The 12,770-nt window shown below is 45.7% G+C and overlaps 1 protein-coding gene across 4 annotated transcripts in view; it reads right to left on the bottom strand.

Moving 5' to 3' along the window:
* PRKAG2 (protein kinase AMP-activated non-catalytic subunit gamma 2) overlaps positions 1-12,770 on the bottom strand; it is a 388,793-nt gene that overhangs the window by 127,698 nt on the left and 248,325 nt on the right. For all 4 annotated transcript variants that reach the window (XR_013344970.1, XM_077808400.1, XM_077808398.1 and 1 more), the window contains exon 4: positions 9,371-9,582. Coding sequence is in view for 3 of the 4 variants with exons in the window: in XM_077808400.1 (XP_077664526.1) it covers positions 9,371-9,582 (212 nt within the window). In the remaining variant the exon portion in view is untranslated. The remainder of the gene's footprint in view (positions 1-9,370; positions 9,583-12,770) is intronic.

The following is a 12,770-nucleotide window of genomic DNA, read 5'->3' as shown; positions in this document are numbered from 1 at the left end:
GTGCACTGTTAATAGAGAGGGCCACTCTCCCAGGGCAGACTGTTACAGGATGTCCAATAACTGATGGGTATTCTCCTGCAGGAGCTATGCCTGAATGACCAAGTAAAAGCAACCACACACCACAAAAGTTCCTGATAGTTCTCAGGTGCGGAAGGAGAGAAGACCCAAGCACTGCTGAATTGTCTGGGGACAAAGAGGAAGTGGTTAACTGTGCCAGAGCCAGAGCCCATTCCTAGAGTGGCGGACCTGGATGGGATGCCTCCAAAGGCTCCACAAGGTGAAGGCTCACTGATGCCTAAACCTGTGATGGGATGATGGCCCCAGTCAACAACCTAACCAGTGATCTCACCTTGGAATGCGATGAGGAGTATGACCTCTGTGATCGAGGAACACCCCACGGATTCCATGGAGACCACTAGGCATAAGCATAGGGCATTGGTAGCCAGTAGGCGCCAAGCCACCGGCCCCCATCCCGACCATGAGATGAGTACCAATCCTGGTACCAATGATGCTCCAAGAATGGGCCACATGACACACTGTACCTCAAAGTAGCACCCTGTAACCCCCATATTCATCATTTATATATGGTTGTGACATTTTGTACAAAAGCTTATCTTGTAAGGTATCATATGAAAAATCATGATTTGCTGAAACTCATTTTTCTGTCAAAATGTGTATATCATCATTGTATATGGAGTTATGAGATTTTGCTATATGGTTGTTATGGAAATATGTGGGAGACACCCACAGCCAGCACTCCAGTTCCAACAAAAGAGGTGACCTGCAGCCAGACGGGTGATAAACGACCATTACTGGCCATTGACCAGCAGGGGAACTGTAAACAAGAGAGAGAGAAAAACAATTCAATGAGAGAGAGTTGCTAGAGCTCCACACAATGGGGATTGCTTAACCCAGTGACTCAGCAGGGCACGTAGAACATGTAATCCCTGACTCCATGTTTGAGACAGTATCTTTCCATGTACATGGATTGGGGGTATAAATTGGAGACTGTGACATCAGCCTCTCTCCTCCCCAAATACTCTAAAGGCAAAAAGAATGGGAATTCAGCCTGTATACTAAGAACTGTGAGCTGCTTATAATGCCTAATAGGGTGAGAAAAACAGCTAGATTCAAATCTTCCCCAGTACAGAGTTTAGAATTTAGACTGAAATTTTACCTTTTCTTTCTTATGTAACCAACTCTGACCTCTATGCCTAACATTTATAATCACTTAAAATCTATCTTTCTGTAGTTGTTAAACTTATTTTAATATTTTATCCTTTCCAGTTAGTTTGTCTAAAATCCTTGGGGAATCTGCTCAGATTACAAAGGCTAGTACATGTCCACTATCTTTTGATGAAATGGTGAACTAATTAATGAGCTTGCATTGTTCAAGAGAAGGTCTTAAGCAGTGTAAGACTGTACATTTCTGGGGTGCAAGTCTGGGGCCTGGGGGGATTTACTGGTGTCTCCTTCTGTATAGTTAATGAGTGACTTAGAGAGCATTCATGCAACTTAAGTGGGTGTGTCCCTGTATGTTGTAGGCTGAGTGATCACAGCACCTGGAGGGGTTTGCTGCTTCTCACTAGTACAGCATCGTAAGAGACAGCCCAGGGAGGACAGTTAAGGGCACAGCCTCCCCACTATTCCAGGTTTCACCCCGGGGATCCGTCACAGCCCCCAGTGTAGGCCAGGCACTGGAGAGCAGGAGGATCCTGACCTCAATGCCAAAGAGTCCTGGGATTTTAGGGCTAAGTGTGGAGCTAGCCCTGAAGGTGTGAACAACTGATCCACCACCCAAAACAAGGGAGGGACTGGCACCGATGGTGAAAACAGTACCCCTAGCACTGAATGCATCTCCATTGGTTCCAGTGCCAGGAGAAGCGTCTGTCTTGTAGTTGGTGGCAGCACCGATGCAGCTGATGGTGCCAAAGTGAAGGGCAGAGATTGTTGCCAGGGTAATGTTGGTGGAGCAAAATGAAGCAGTGTTGAGGAGTTTACAGGTGCCGAGGAGGCCCCTTGTGGTCAGCCTGGCACCAACCCCACTTCTGTGGTCTGTGTCAGGGAAACATCAGGATGCAGTGAATATGGACCCGAAGATTCAGCAGCCCGTCCATATAGCAGGGCTGTAAACGACATAGCCCTGGTAAAATCAAGGACAGAGGTCGGGATGGAGAGGCAGAGAAGGTCAGTTGCTGCTTGATATGCCACCTGCATCAACACATCTGGTGCTGGCATCACCCTCATCAGTACCGGACTCCACGGATGCCCCAGAGCTGGAAATGGAGTTGACAGTATGGAGTCCCTGACTTCCCTAAACAATGTTTGAACACTAGTGAGGGCATCACCAGGGAAATACTTAACTAAATCTAACTAATACTAAGGGTACTAACTACCTATATACACCTAGAGCAGTCAGTAAAGAGAGAGAGCGATTGTGAGATTAAGAACCACATGAAGCTCCAACTCCAGCCCTGAGCAGTAAGAAGGAACTGAGTGGTCGAGGCAGTGCTGCCTCACATAGTCAGTGGAGGGGCTGCGGCGACATGGTGTGCGCACCGCCTCCTGTGGGTACTGCTAGGCAAACTTTTCTGACTCCAGCACACTGGGTGCACACACATCTAAGTGGAATACACAGCTGCATCTACTTGAAGAAGTAGTTCTAACTCCCTAGCAAAATAATGGAACAAATATTACATGAAAAACAAAAGTCACACAATACCTAGAGGAAAACTGAGCCATGAGAAAGGAACAGCACAATCCATGTATAATGACATCTATCCAGACCATCAATCTTTATTCATCATCCTAGACACTATTATTCACTCCAATAATATAAAGGTATTTCGGGGAGCCAGATCCTTAGGACTGCCTTTCAGTGAATGGCATAGTGCAGAAAACAGGATGTTAAAGGTAGTTTGGCTTTAAGCCGTCTCTATGACTTCCTGATTCTAGGTCAATGAAACTGGTCCCGAAGTGCAATATGAAGCAGACTTAAAGCTGTTCTGTTCTAAACCGCATCAGCTGTCCACAATCCCAAGGAGGACATTACAGTAGATGAGGATTGGCTGGTTTTAGCAAAATCCCAGCTACACCCCCATTTTCCCTGGCTATGTTTCCTAAATCTGGGGCCAGAAGGGATAAGCATATTAGGAGCTACCATGCTGGCTTTATGCCACCTGGAAAGTCCGTACATTGAGGGAATCCTCAGGTAGCTGGTCAAATTAGATGTATGGCTGCGGAGGGGAGGAGACAGTATCTTACGTATGCACTCTGATTTCCTTGGGGCAGAGAGTGTGCCTTTATGGAATGTTATTTCCCTACAGGATCAGAAGACTGATTGCTGTGGCTGTGAATGCTATTAGAAACTAGTGTATAACTACATCGATAAAACTATATTTCATGATGGTATGATTGTAGATATTATTTTCGAAACCAAGTAAGTAGTTTTTTAAGAAAGAGGTATAGCTGGAATGGTACAGCCCAATGTTAGCACATTTTTTCCTAATATTCAGCCTATATTTTTCTTATTTTCATCCCACTGCTCCTAGTTATAGCCCCCTCGCCCTGTTAAATATTCCCCTTCACCACTGGGTTTGATTCTCCCCTCACACAAATCTGACCCCACTATGACTCCATTGAATTCAATGGAGTTATCAGCGATACACACTTACTCAAAGGAGAGAAGAATCAGGTCACTGATATTTAAACGTTTCAGATACTCGTAGATAAATGTTAATACCCCCACTTAATTGTCAGATAGCCAACTATATATACTCTTTTTAAAAAGCTATTTATTTATTGGGTTTGGTAACCAATTTATGAAATACCAATCATGGACTACTGTCAGATAAATGAACGTATACACCAGCTTTTAACTAACGACAACTTTCACATGGACTGCAACTCTTTCACTGGCAGTTCAGTTTAAATAAGGATGGCCTGTTAGGGCCCACTGAGATCCATTAGGCTGTGTAATAATCTTGCACAGAGAAGTAAGCAGTGGTCACCACATAATCTGAGGCATTTAAAACTAGACTGGCTATAACCGTTTTAGGAAACGTATTGCAGGAAAGACTCCTGCACTAGCAGGTAACAGACTAGATAATTATTAAATCCTTTCATCTCTAATTTCTGTTATCAGTTTACAGCAGTATAAATCAATGCTGAGTCACAGTAATGTCTTGGCACACTAATATATTGCCTTAAATCACCTGAATGCTGAAATTCTGAATCTCTGTATAGTGAAAGAACAGACTCCCTTTCCCCCAGCCATGAGGCTTTTGTAAGACAACTTCAGATTCATAGGTCAGTTCCAGTTCTCTTCAGAAAAGTTAAATCTCTACAATAAAGCAGCCTGATTATGGGGCTTTGATGTGTGGCACTGCTTTTAGAGAGAGCGCCAAATTGAGGGACCTGCTGTGCATAGCCTGGTTCCCAGGCTCCCTGCCTACAGAAGAGTGTGATGTAATCATTCCTTATGCAAAACAGGTGAACAGCTGTGTTTGTGAGTTTACTACACTTTGGCTAAGGAGCAGCATTAAAAGCCCTGGAGAGAAGTGCCACTGTTAAAGAGCCAGGTAGTCACTGAAGCCCCATACTCCCGTTCATATCTAGGTGTGGAGGAGGGTACAGTTCCATCTCTGTGGCACATTCCCCTTCTCCTTCCTCTCTTGGAGGGCTGTGAATTTGGAATGGGTAAACCAGATGTGGACTAGGCTCCTCCAGATTCTCCCTACACCTTACTACTGAGGGCATTCTGCACCAAAACATTAAAAATTATGCGCACATTATTTTAAAATTCTGCCAATTTTACTTGTCAAATAAATGTGGCGGTTCCAGCATGGCATTGGGCAGCACAGCCCACTGGCTGCACAGAGGTGGCAGATCACTGTGCAGTTCTCCCTCCCCCCAGGGACACAGACTCAGCAGTGAGGCTGCATCCAACCTTGACACAGTGCAAGGACAGAGCCTGCCCCTCCATGCCAGGTGCACCAGGTGTGGGCAGGCAGGCTCAGCAAGGCAGGATCCAAGTGTGGAGGGGATTAGTGTGGGGGGACCCAGGTGTGGGTTGAGAGGGTTCAGTGTGGGGCAATCTGGGTGTGAGCGGCTCAGTGGGGGATCTGGATGCACAGGGGCTTATTGGAGGGTTTTGGGTGCAACGGTAATGGGACTCAGCAGGGGGGTCCAGGTGAAGGTGGTTGGGGCTCAGTGGGTCTAGGTGTCAGGGGGATAGAGTTTGGCAGGGAGTCTGGGTATGGGGGGCTTAGTGGGGGGGTCCAGATGCTGGGGGAGTGGGGTTGGGATCCAGGTGCAGGGGGAGTGGGGCTCAGTAGTGTGGGGATCCAGGTGCAGGTGGCTCGTCAGGGTTGTCCACGTGCAGGGGGAGTGGGGCTCGTCGAGGGGGATTCTGGGTGTGTTGGGGGGTCAGGCTCAGAGGGAAGGTCTGGATATGAGGGGATGTGGATGCACAAGAGTTGGACAGATAGGGGGGCAGCTCCCTGTACAGTGATCCCTCACCCTGCAATTGAGGAGTGATGGGTGCAGGAAGTGCTGGGAGGGGTGGGAGGAGTTTGTAGAGCTTCCTACAGCCGGGGGAAAAATCTGGGGGTGGGTCTGATCTGGATGCAGTGCAGGGGAAGAGGAAGTCCCGTCCTCCCGAGCCCAGCCGGGACTAGAAGCTGAGCCCGGTGCAGGGTAGGAGCCACCAGCCATGTCTTCCCCAGTCCTGCCCCCACCCCACAGCAATTTTCCTCTCTGCCAGCTGCCCTGGGCACCAGAAACATACTGTTGGGGAGGGTCGCATAACCGCTTTTGTGGCTTCCCTTTGCTTCCCCATCAGAAAGTCATTTTTCTGCAGGGAAACAAAGAAATCTGCAGGGGACAGACATTCTGCGCACGTGCAGTGGCACAGAATTCCTCCAGGAGTAACACCTGCAGGGTAAAACAGCCCAAAGCTGAGGCTAAGGTAGAGCCCTGTGTGGGACTATTTTTAATCCTGCACCCATCTCACTCCCGCTATTACGGCAGCAGGTTCTGCGGGACCCCAGTCCCATTGCAGGGCTCTAGGCTAAGGCTTCCCTTCCTTGCTGAGGTGTCCCCTTTAGATGGGTGCCAGCAAATAACCACAGTGTAAGAGGAGGGGTGCCCAATGCAAGACCAAAAGACATGTTTACAGAGACTGGTGGGAGGTTATAGAACCAGAGGGCACAGAGGAGGCAAGGGGCATTTTTGCAGATGCTCTTGTCTCCTGGAGATCCTGCCGTTAAGGATGCAGCACCCGTGGCTTCTTTTGGGAGGGGCAGGAGGCACAAACCCTGCTCTCTCCAATAGGAGAATTCAAAGGAAGCGCCACATGTTGAAAAACAGGGAGTTCTCTTTCCTCCGCATGATTTATTCTCATGAAGGGGAGGACAAGGCCCTGAAATGGGCTGGGGAGTGATGTCCTCTGCAAACATGTACATTTTTGTGATAAATGGAACACTGGCCCTTTCATCACATCAGCCCCTAACACTGCAGAGGAAGGGATGAGGAGGGAATAAAAAGGAGAACAGCAACATTAAGCTCAGGGTATTAATTTCCATTTCAAAACGGGCAAAGTAGAAACAGGGAAATATGTTCACAATTACATTTACAACCTCTTTGCATTCCAATCACAGTTAGTAATTTCACATTAAAGAAGAATAAGTTATCATTCACCACTTACCGCCTGAAGGTCACATAGTCCAAACAACACGAGGTCCAAGTACAAACTGTCTCATGAACTGTACACTGAAAAATCAAGTTGCACTTGGCCCATTAAGTGTAGCGCATGCTAATCTTTGCTTACAACTTTGATCTCTTATCAGCTAAATTCCTCATTACAACACTCTGGCCCCACAGACACAAACATACATACATTATTAAAAGAATATGGTATGCATATTCATGAATACCTAAAATTTTAGAAGTAATGCCCACAAATACCAATGCAGAGATGTGTCACATAGTAATTAACCTGGACGTCCATTCGGTGAGGGGTTAATTACTTGGATTGGTGTGTAGTATTCGGATTATCTGCTCTGAAGAGGTACGCTTCCCTACTCGCTGTCAAGAGCTGCCTCCTACCTTTTTGTCCTCTCTCCAAAATCTAAGGCTCTAGATAATATTCTATCCTTCGAAGTGCTCTTCACAACAGGAAATTTTGAGATTATATCAGCAGGGAAATAAATAGTATTACTTTTTCCCTTCCCGCTTTCTCTTTTGCTCTAGCAGATTTTTACCCCTTCAATGCCATACTCCAAGGCATACCAAAGGCCAGTTCTGTATGGGGACAGAAACAACTTGAAATCTAGCCAGTCCTAAAAGGCAAGTTAAAATTAGTTCTCTAGCTACTGGTTCTACACCTTCCCCTAGTCCCCCTGCTGTTGTGTGTTTGTACAGAGCCTAGAACAGTGGATCCCAGTTTGTGACTGGGGCTCCTACGTGCTACCACAATACAAATAATAATAATGATAATAATTAATAAATAAAATGGAACTACTCATGCTTAAAATTAAGCATGTGCATAAATATTTGAATGACTGGGGCCTAAATAACTGACTACACAGAGGAAAACAGACTCGCAAAGTAAATTAATAGAGACTTTTTTCTAAATTCTTTTAGTTACAGTAGTTTTAGGTGTTACTTGTAAGACTAGTACATAAAAAGTTTCTGAAAGAAACATGATTTCATCTTTTAAGTGATGTTTGAGACAGGTTGCCATGTCTGCAAGCAAGCCTCCCTTTGATTGACAAAACTGTGCACCTAGAGGCATTCCACAGCTGTTAGCATGAATCATTTATCGTATAATCTATAGAGGGGATTTAAAAAAATCATTAACCAGAGAAAAAACTGCCTTAATAAGCAGCAAGGCTTTTAGGGACTTGTTTATGGTATGTGCTTTATGAACACAAATGTTTTATTACCCCACAACAGAAGAGAAAGTCAGGAAGAATGAAGACAACAAAGTGTATGCATGCAATGCTCATAAATTAATGTTGTTCCTCTACTGTGGTCAGACTTGTGAGCAATGCTGTGGACCTGCACTACTGAGAAAAGTGTGAACTATTCAGTCATTAAAAGACACAAGAATCCCAAATCTATCAGTCTCATAATCATCTCCAAGCTATTGAAGGTGAGTCACATTCTCCCAACACTTTGTCCTCTCAGTAGATCTTATCAAGGATTTAATAGGTTTTAAAGACATCTTTTGAAAATTAAACATAAAGGATCTGATTCCCCACTGCTTTGCATCTTTTGCCATCTTTTATATGGGGGCAAAGTGAAGATTACTAAATCAGAATGGCAGCATTTTACACCCACTCTGCACAGGTACAAATGATGACACAAGGTGAAAAGCAAAGGGGAATCAGGCCCTAAATATTTACATTCCTCCCAACCTTTCATTTGTATAGATGCATCCAAAACCAAAATATACCAACCGATGACAACACTTTACAATGTCATTGTGATACTCTGCACTCCAAAGCAACACCCTGGCACTCCCATATTTACCATGGTGATATGATTATAATATGTTTTGTACAAAGTATGACTTGTAAGGTATCGTTCTAAAAGTCTTGATCTGTTGAACATTAATATCCTGTTGGATTGTATGTGCTATTATTGTATGGGAAGTTTTGAAGTTTTGCAATGTGTGTGTTACTGAAATATGCTGTGAAGTCGGAAAAACCCACAACCAGCCTTTCAGGTACAACAATGAAGTAGCCAGATGCATTGATGGCTACTGTAATATGCAGTCTGCTGACATGTTGCCAGGGAGTCTCTACACCTGGGAGCTGCCCATGTCCCCTGGCGGTTGTACTCTTCTTCTCTCATTTTGCTGGAGTCGGGGAAGACAACCTGCTGGGGACTGGTGCCATTACAGGAAGGTTCTCCCACTCAGGTCAGGCCTTAGGGGGAGCCCAGCTGGACCTCAAACCCTGCAGCTGATACTATGTTAGAGTTTCTGCTTGAAGTGGTGGTTGGTTCTTCCCCAAATGACTGACCAGCAGGAAAATTATGTAAACTCTCCTTTTCTGCTAGCTCCATTTCAGAGGTTGGCTTGGGAGAAAAAACATGCGACCTGAACAACTTTACCCTTCCCTGACCTGGCACTTCAGATCAAAATGTAGATGTTAGGGCCCATAACCACTGCATAGTTTACTTCAGATTAAAGATGACATATTGTCTACGGAACATGGTGAAGTCTTGGGTCATCCCTGATGTAAAGGGGTACAACTACACACAACCTGCCCCACATTATGCATGCACAGTTGTTACCCATTAAAAATACTAACACACACAGGTCTCTCCCTATTGAAAACTCTGAACAAAATACTCCACTTACTGTTTTTGAGGTAGCACAGGGAGTTGGCATCACCGTGGGAGGCTTGGCTGCATTTTGGGGTGGAGGCAGAGTAAACCTCTGCCCTGTGTCCGGAGGAGAAGAGTGAATCCGGGTTTCTAGTCTCTCAGGTTCATGTTTATAGGATTCAAGAGGAAATGGCGGCTGCTTGGTCACTTGTGTTGGGGTAGATGGAGAGGAGGAGAGGCCGGACGCTGTAAACAAAGAAATCATTATTAAAGTGCAGATCGAAACAAGAGCGGAGAAGAATCTAAGCCGAAAACTGAGTCTGCACTTGCTCAGTCAATTTTTCTTCCCTTCCCTTGAAAAACCAAATACGAATCTCGTCCTCCTGTTTCTAAAGGGGATTTCCTCCTCCCTCTACTTAAAACTTAAATAATTCAAATGTATCCTATGTGTATAATCCAATATACAAGGAGGTAGCATTGTGAAGTGGTTAGAGCAGAGAACTGGGAATCTATTCCCAGCTTTGCCACTAGCTTGTATCACCTCAGACAAATCACTTTGCCCTCCTGTGTCTCTATTTTCCTGTCTGTAAAATGGGAATAACAGGAGCTATCTATCTTGGCAAGCATGGACATTTGCAAATGACAGAAGCTATGTAAGTGTACAGCACTATTATTATTTTTAATATCCACACTAATCTCAGAGATGACAATGTCTATATGCAAAGAGCTCAACAGCATTAAATGTTTTTATATTTTTCCTTCATTTTATCATTAAAGAAAAATCCAAGCCAGCAGTTAGAATAAAATTAGGAGCAAAGGTACAGGGGAAGGAAAGGTTACTCACCTTGTGCAGTAACTGCAGTTCTTCAAGATGTGTCCACCTGTGGGTGCTCCACTTTAGGTGCACAGGCACCCAACCTTTGACTGGAGAGTTTTGGTAGCAGTGGCTGTTCTGCCCGCTCACATGCCCTACACATCCTCATGCCCTTTACCAAGACTATATATATAGGGACCTCCATTCCCCCTCTGCTGCAGAGCCCACAGAGGCCGTTCTGAAGCAGAGGGGAAGAGGTCAGGTAATGGAGCACCCGCAAGGACACACATCTGGAAGAATTGCAGTACCTACACAAGGTGAGTAACCTCTCCTTCCCCTTCGAGCAGTGCCCTGTGGGTGCTTGTGACGGTCCTTGCTCAGGGGTTGGTTGGTAGGGTAACGCCACGTACTGGTCATAGCTTAGGCCTCTGACTTACAAGAGGGTTGTTGGTAGGGGAGCCAGGACCCTCTCACTCCACTGGGCTCTGACCCAGTTTGAGGGCTATCAGTAATCTAACAGTCAGGGGGTTGCTTAAGACTGCCCTCCCTGGGCCACATCCTATCTCCTCCCTTGCAATTGTCCAAAAGTCGCCATCTGGGTTAAGATGGTGTGAAGGGTGCCTGCTCACCCCAAGACACCTCCTGGTGGCAGCGTGTAGCATAGCAGCTCTCTTCCTCTCTTGGGTGGCAACTGTCTCCTCCTGCAGTATGGCCCACCCTCCTGGGCCAGCTCAGTCCTAGGGCTTTCCCCTGCAGGGGTAGTCCAAACCAAACAAAATGGATTACCAAAGTCCAGAGTTTGTACAAGAGGGAGAGGGGAATGCTTCCTCTCAGGCGGTCTCTGTAGCAGGCCCTCCCTTCCATCAGGGGGGGAGCTCTGGGCAATTGTTGTGGGGAAAAATTAGGCCGTTGTCTCAGCCCTTCTCCACTGCACGTTGCACGTCTGCTCTCTTTCCTGGTCTGCCACCAAGTGAGCTACTTCCCTGCCTTTTAACTCCTCTTCCAGTTGGAGCATTTGCTACAGATGTGGTGGGGCAGGGCTGGCTGAGCCCAGAGTAGTTCCTTAACCCCTTTTTGTCCAGTGTGGGGTTTGCACAGTGTTCCATTTAAGGTGACTCCCTTGCAGTAACGATTTAAGGAGGTGGGAATTTTAGAACACAGTCCACCACCGAAGAAAGAATTGCATTGCCTACTGCCACATCTGATCTTGCTGCATGAATTAAGACATAGTGGTTGGAAAACATGTGCAACGAGGACCATATTGCAACCCTGCAGATTTCAGCAACTGGAATGTCTTTAAGTAGAGCTACAGATGTATACTGTCATCTAGCAGAGTGTGCAATCATTCTTAGGGAGGTATAACCCCAGTGAACCCATAGCAGGCAATAATACATCTAGATCTATTTAGAAAGTCTCTGAGAGTACATCTACACAGGGATAGAAGACCTGTGACATAGTCATGGCTGGCCTAGGTCAGCTGACTTGGGCTCGGGGCTGAAAAATTCTGTGTTCTGGCTCTGGCTGGAGCCTGAGCTCTGGAACAAGAATGGAGGGTCCCAGAGCTCAGGCTACAGCCCAAGGCCAAACGTCTACACAGAGATTTTTCAGTCCCAGAGCCCAAGCCCCACTAACCCAAGTCAACTGACCCAGGCCAGCCACGGGATTTTTATCCCTGTGTAGACATGCCCTGAGTGGAGACAGATGTTCCCTTAGACCTCTATGCAATAAAAACAAAAAGTCTAGGGGTCTTCCAGAATGGCTTTGTCCTGTCTAAATAAAAGGCTAATGCTCACAATATCCAGTGTATGAAAAGCAGACTCGTGTGTAGGCTGATGCAGCTTAGGGAAAAAACCTGGAAAGTGAATAGTTTGGTTGATATGAAATTCAGAGGACACCTTAGCTAAGATCTTTGGATGAGGTTGTAAAGATACCGTCTCCTTGGAAGACAAAGTAGTAGGAGGGTCTCCTTGGAAGACAAAGTAATTAGAGCCTCCTTCTCCCCAACTCTTTGAACAGAAGTGATGACCACCAAGAAGACTATCTTCATAGACAGATGTAGTAGCAAGCACGTAGCTAATGGCTCAAAGGGTTGTTTCATGAGATAGTTAAGAATTAGGCTGAGATCCCGAAGTGGTGTTGGGGCTCTAATCTGCAGAAAAAGTCCTTGTAGGAATCTTGTTGTGGTCGGATGAGCGAATACCAAGAAACCTTCTACTGCCATATGGAAAGCTGTTAGTACCACTAAATGAACCGTTATGGAATTCATAGAAAGGCCTGATTATTTCAATTCCAACAGGTAATCAAAGCCTGAGGAAAGAGATGTCTGATAGGAGAAAGATGGCACCAGTTTACACCAAAGGTTATATCTTTTCCATTTATTAAGGTAAATTTGTCTAGTAGATTCCATTCCTGATATTTACCAATATCTTTTGTACTTCAGATGAACATGTGGTCTCTAGTCCCAAGAACCATTGAGGAATCAAGCCTGTAGTTGTAGGATGTTCAGATTAGGATGGAGCATTTGACCCGCATTCTGAGACAACAGTCAAGGTTTGTTCAGGAGCTGCCACAAGAGGGCAAGAGGTGAGTTTGATGAGGTAAGGAAACCAAACTTGTCTTG

Source organism: Eretmochelys imbricata, chromosome 2 (genome assembly GCF_965152235.1).
Source record: "Eretmochelys imbricata isolate rEreImb1 chromosome 2, rEreImb1.hap1, whole genome shotgun sequence".
Lineage (NCBI taxonomy): Eukaryota > Metazoa > Chordata > Testudines > Cheloniidae > Eretmochelys > Eretmochelys imbricata.
The sequence above is the reverse complement of the archived record's forward strand: the minus strand, read 5'-3'. Positions and strand labels throughout refer to the sequence as shown.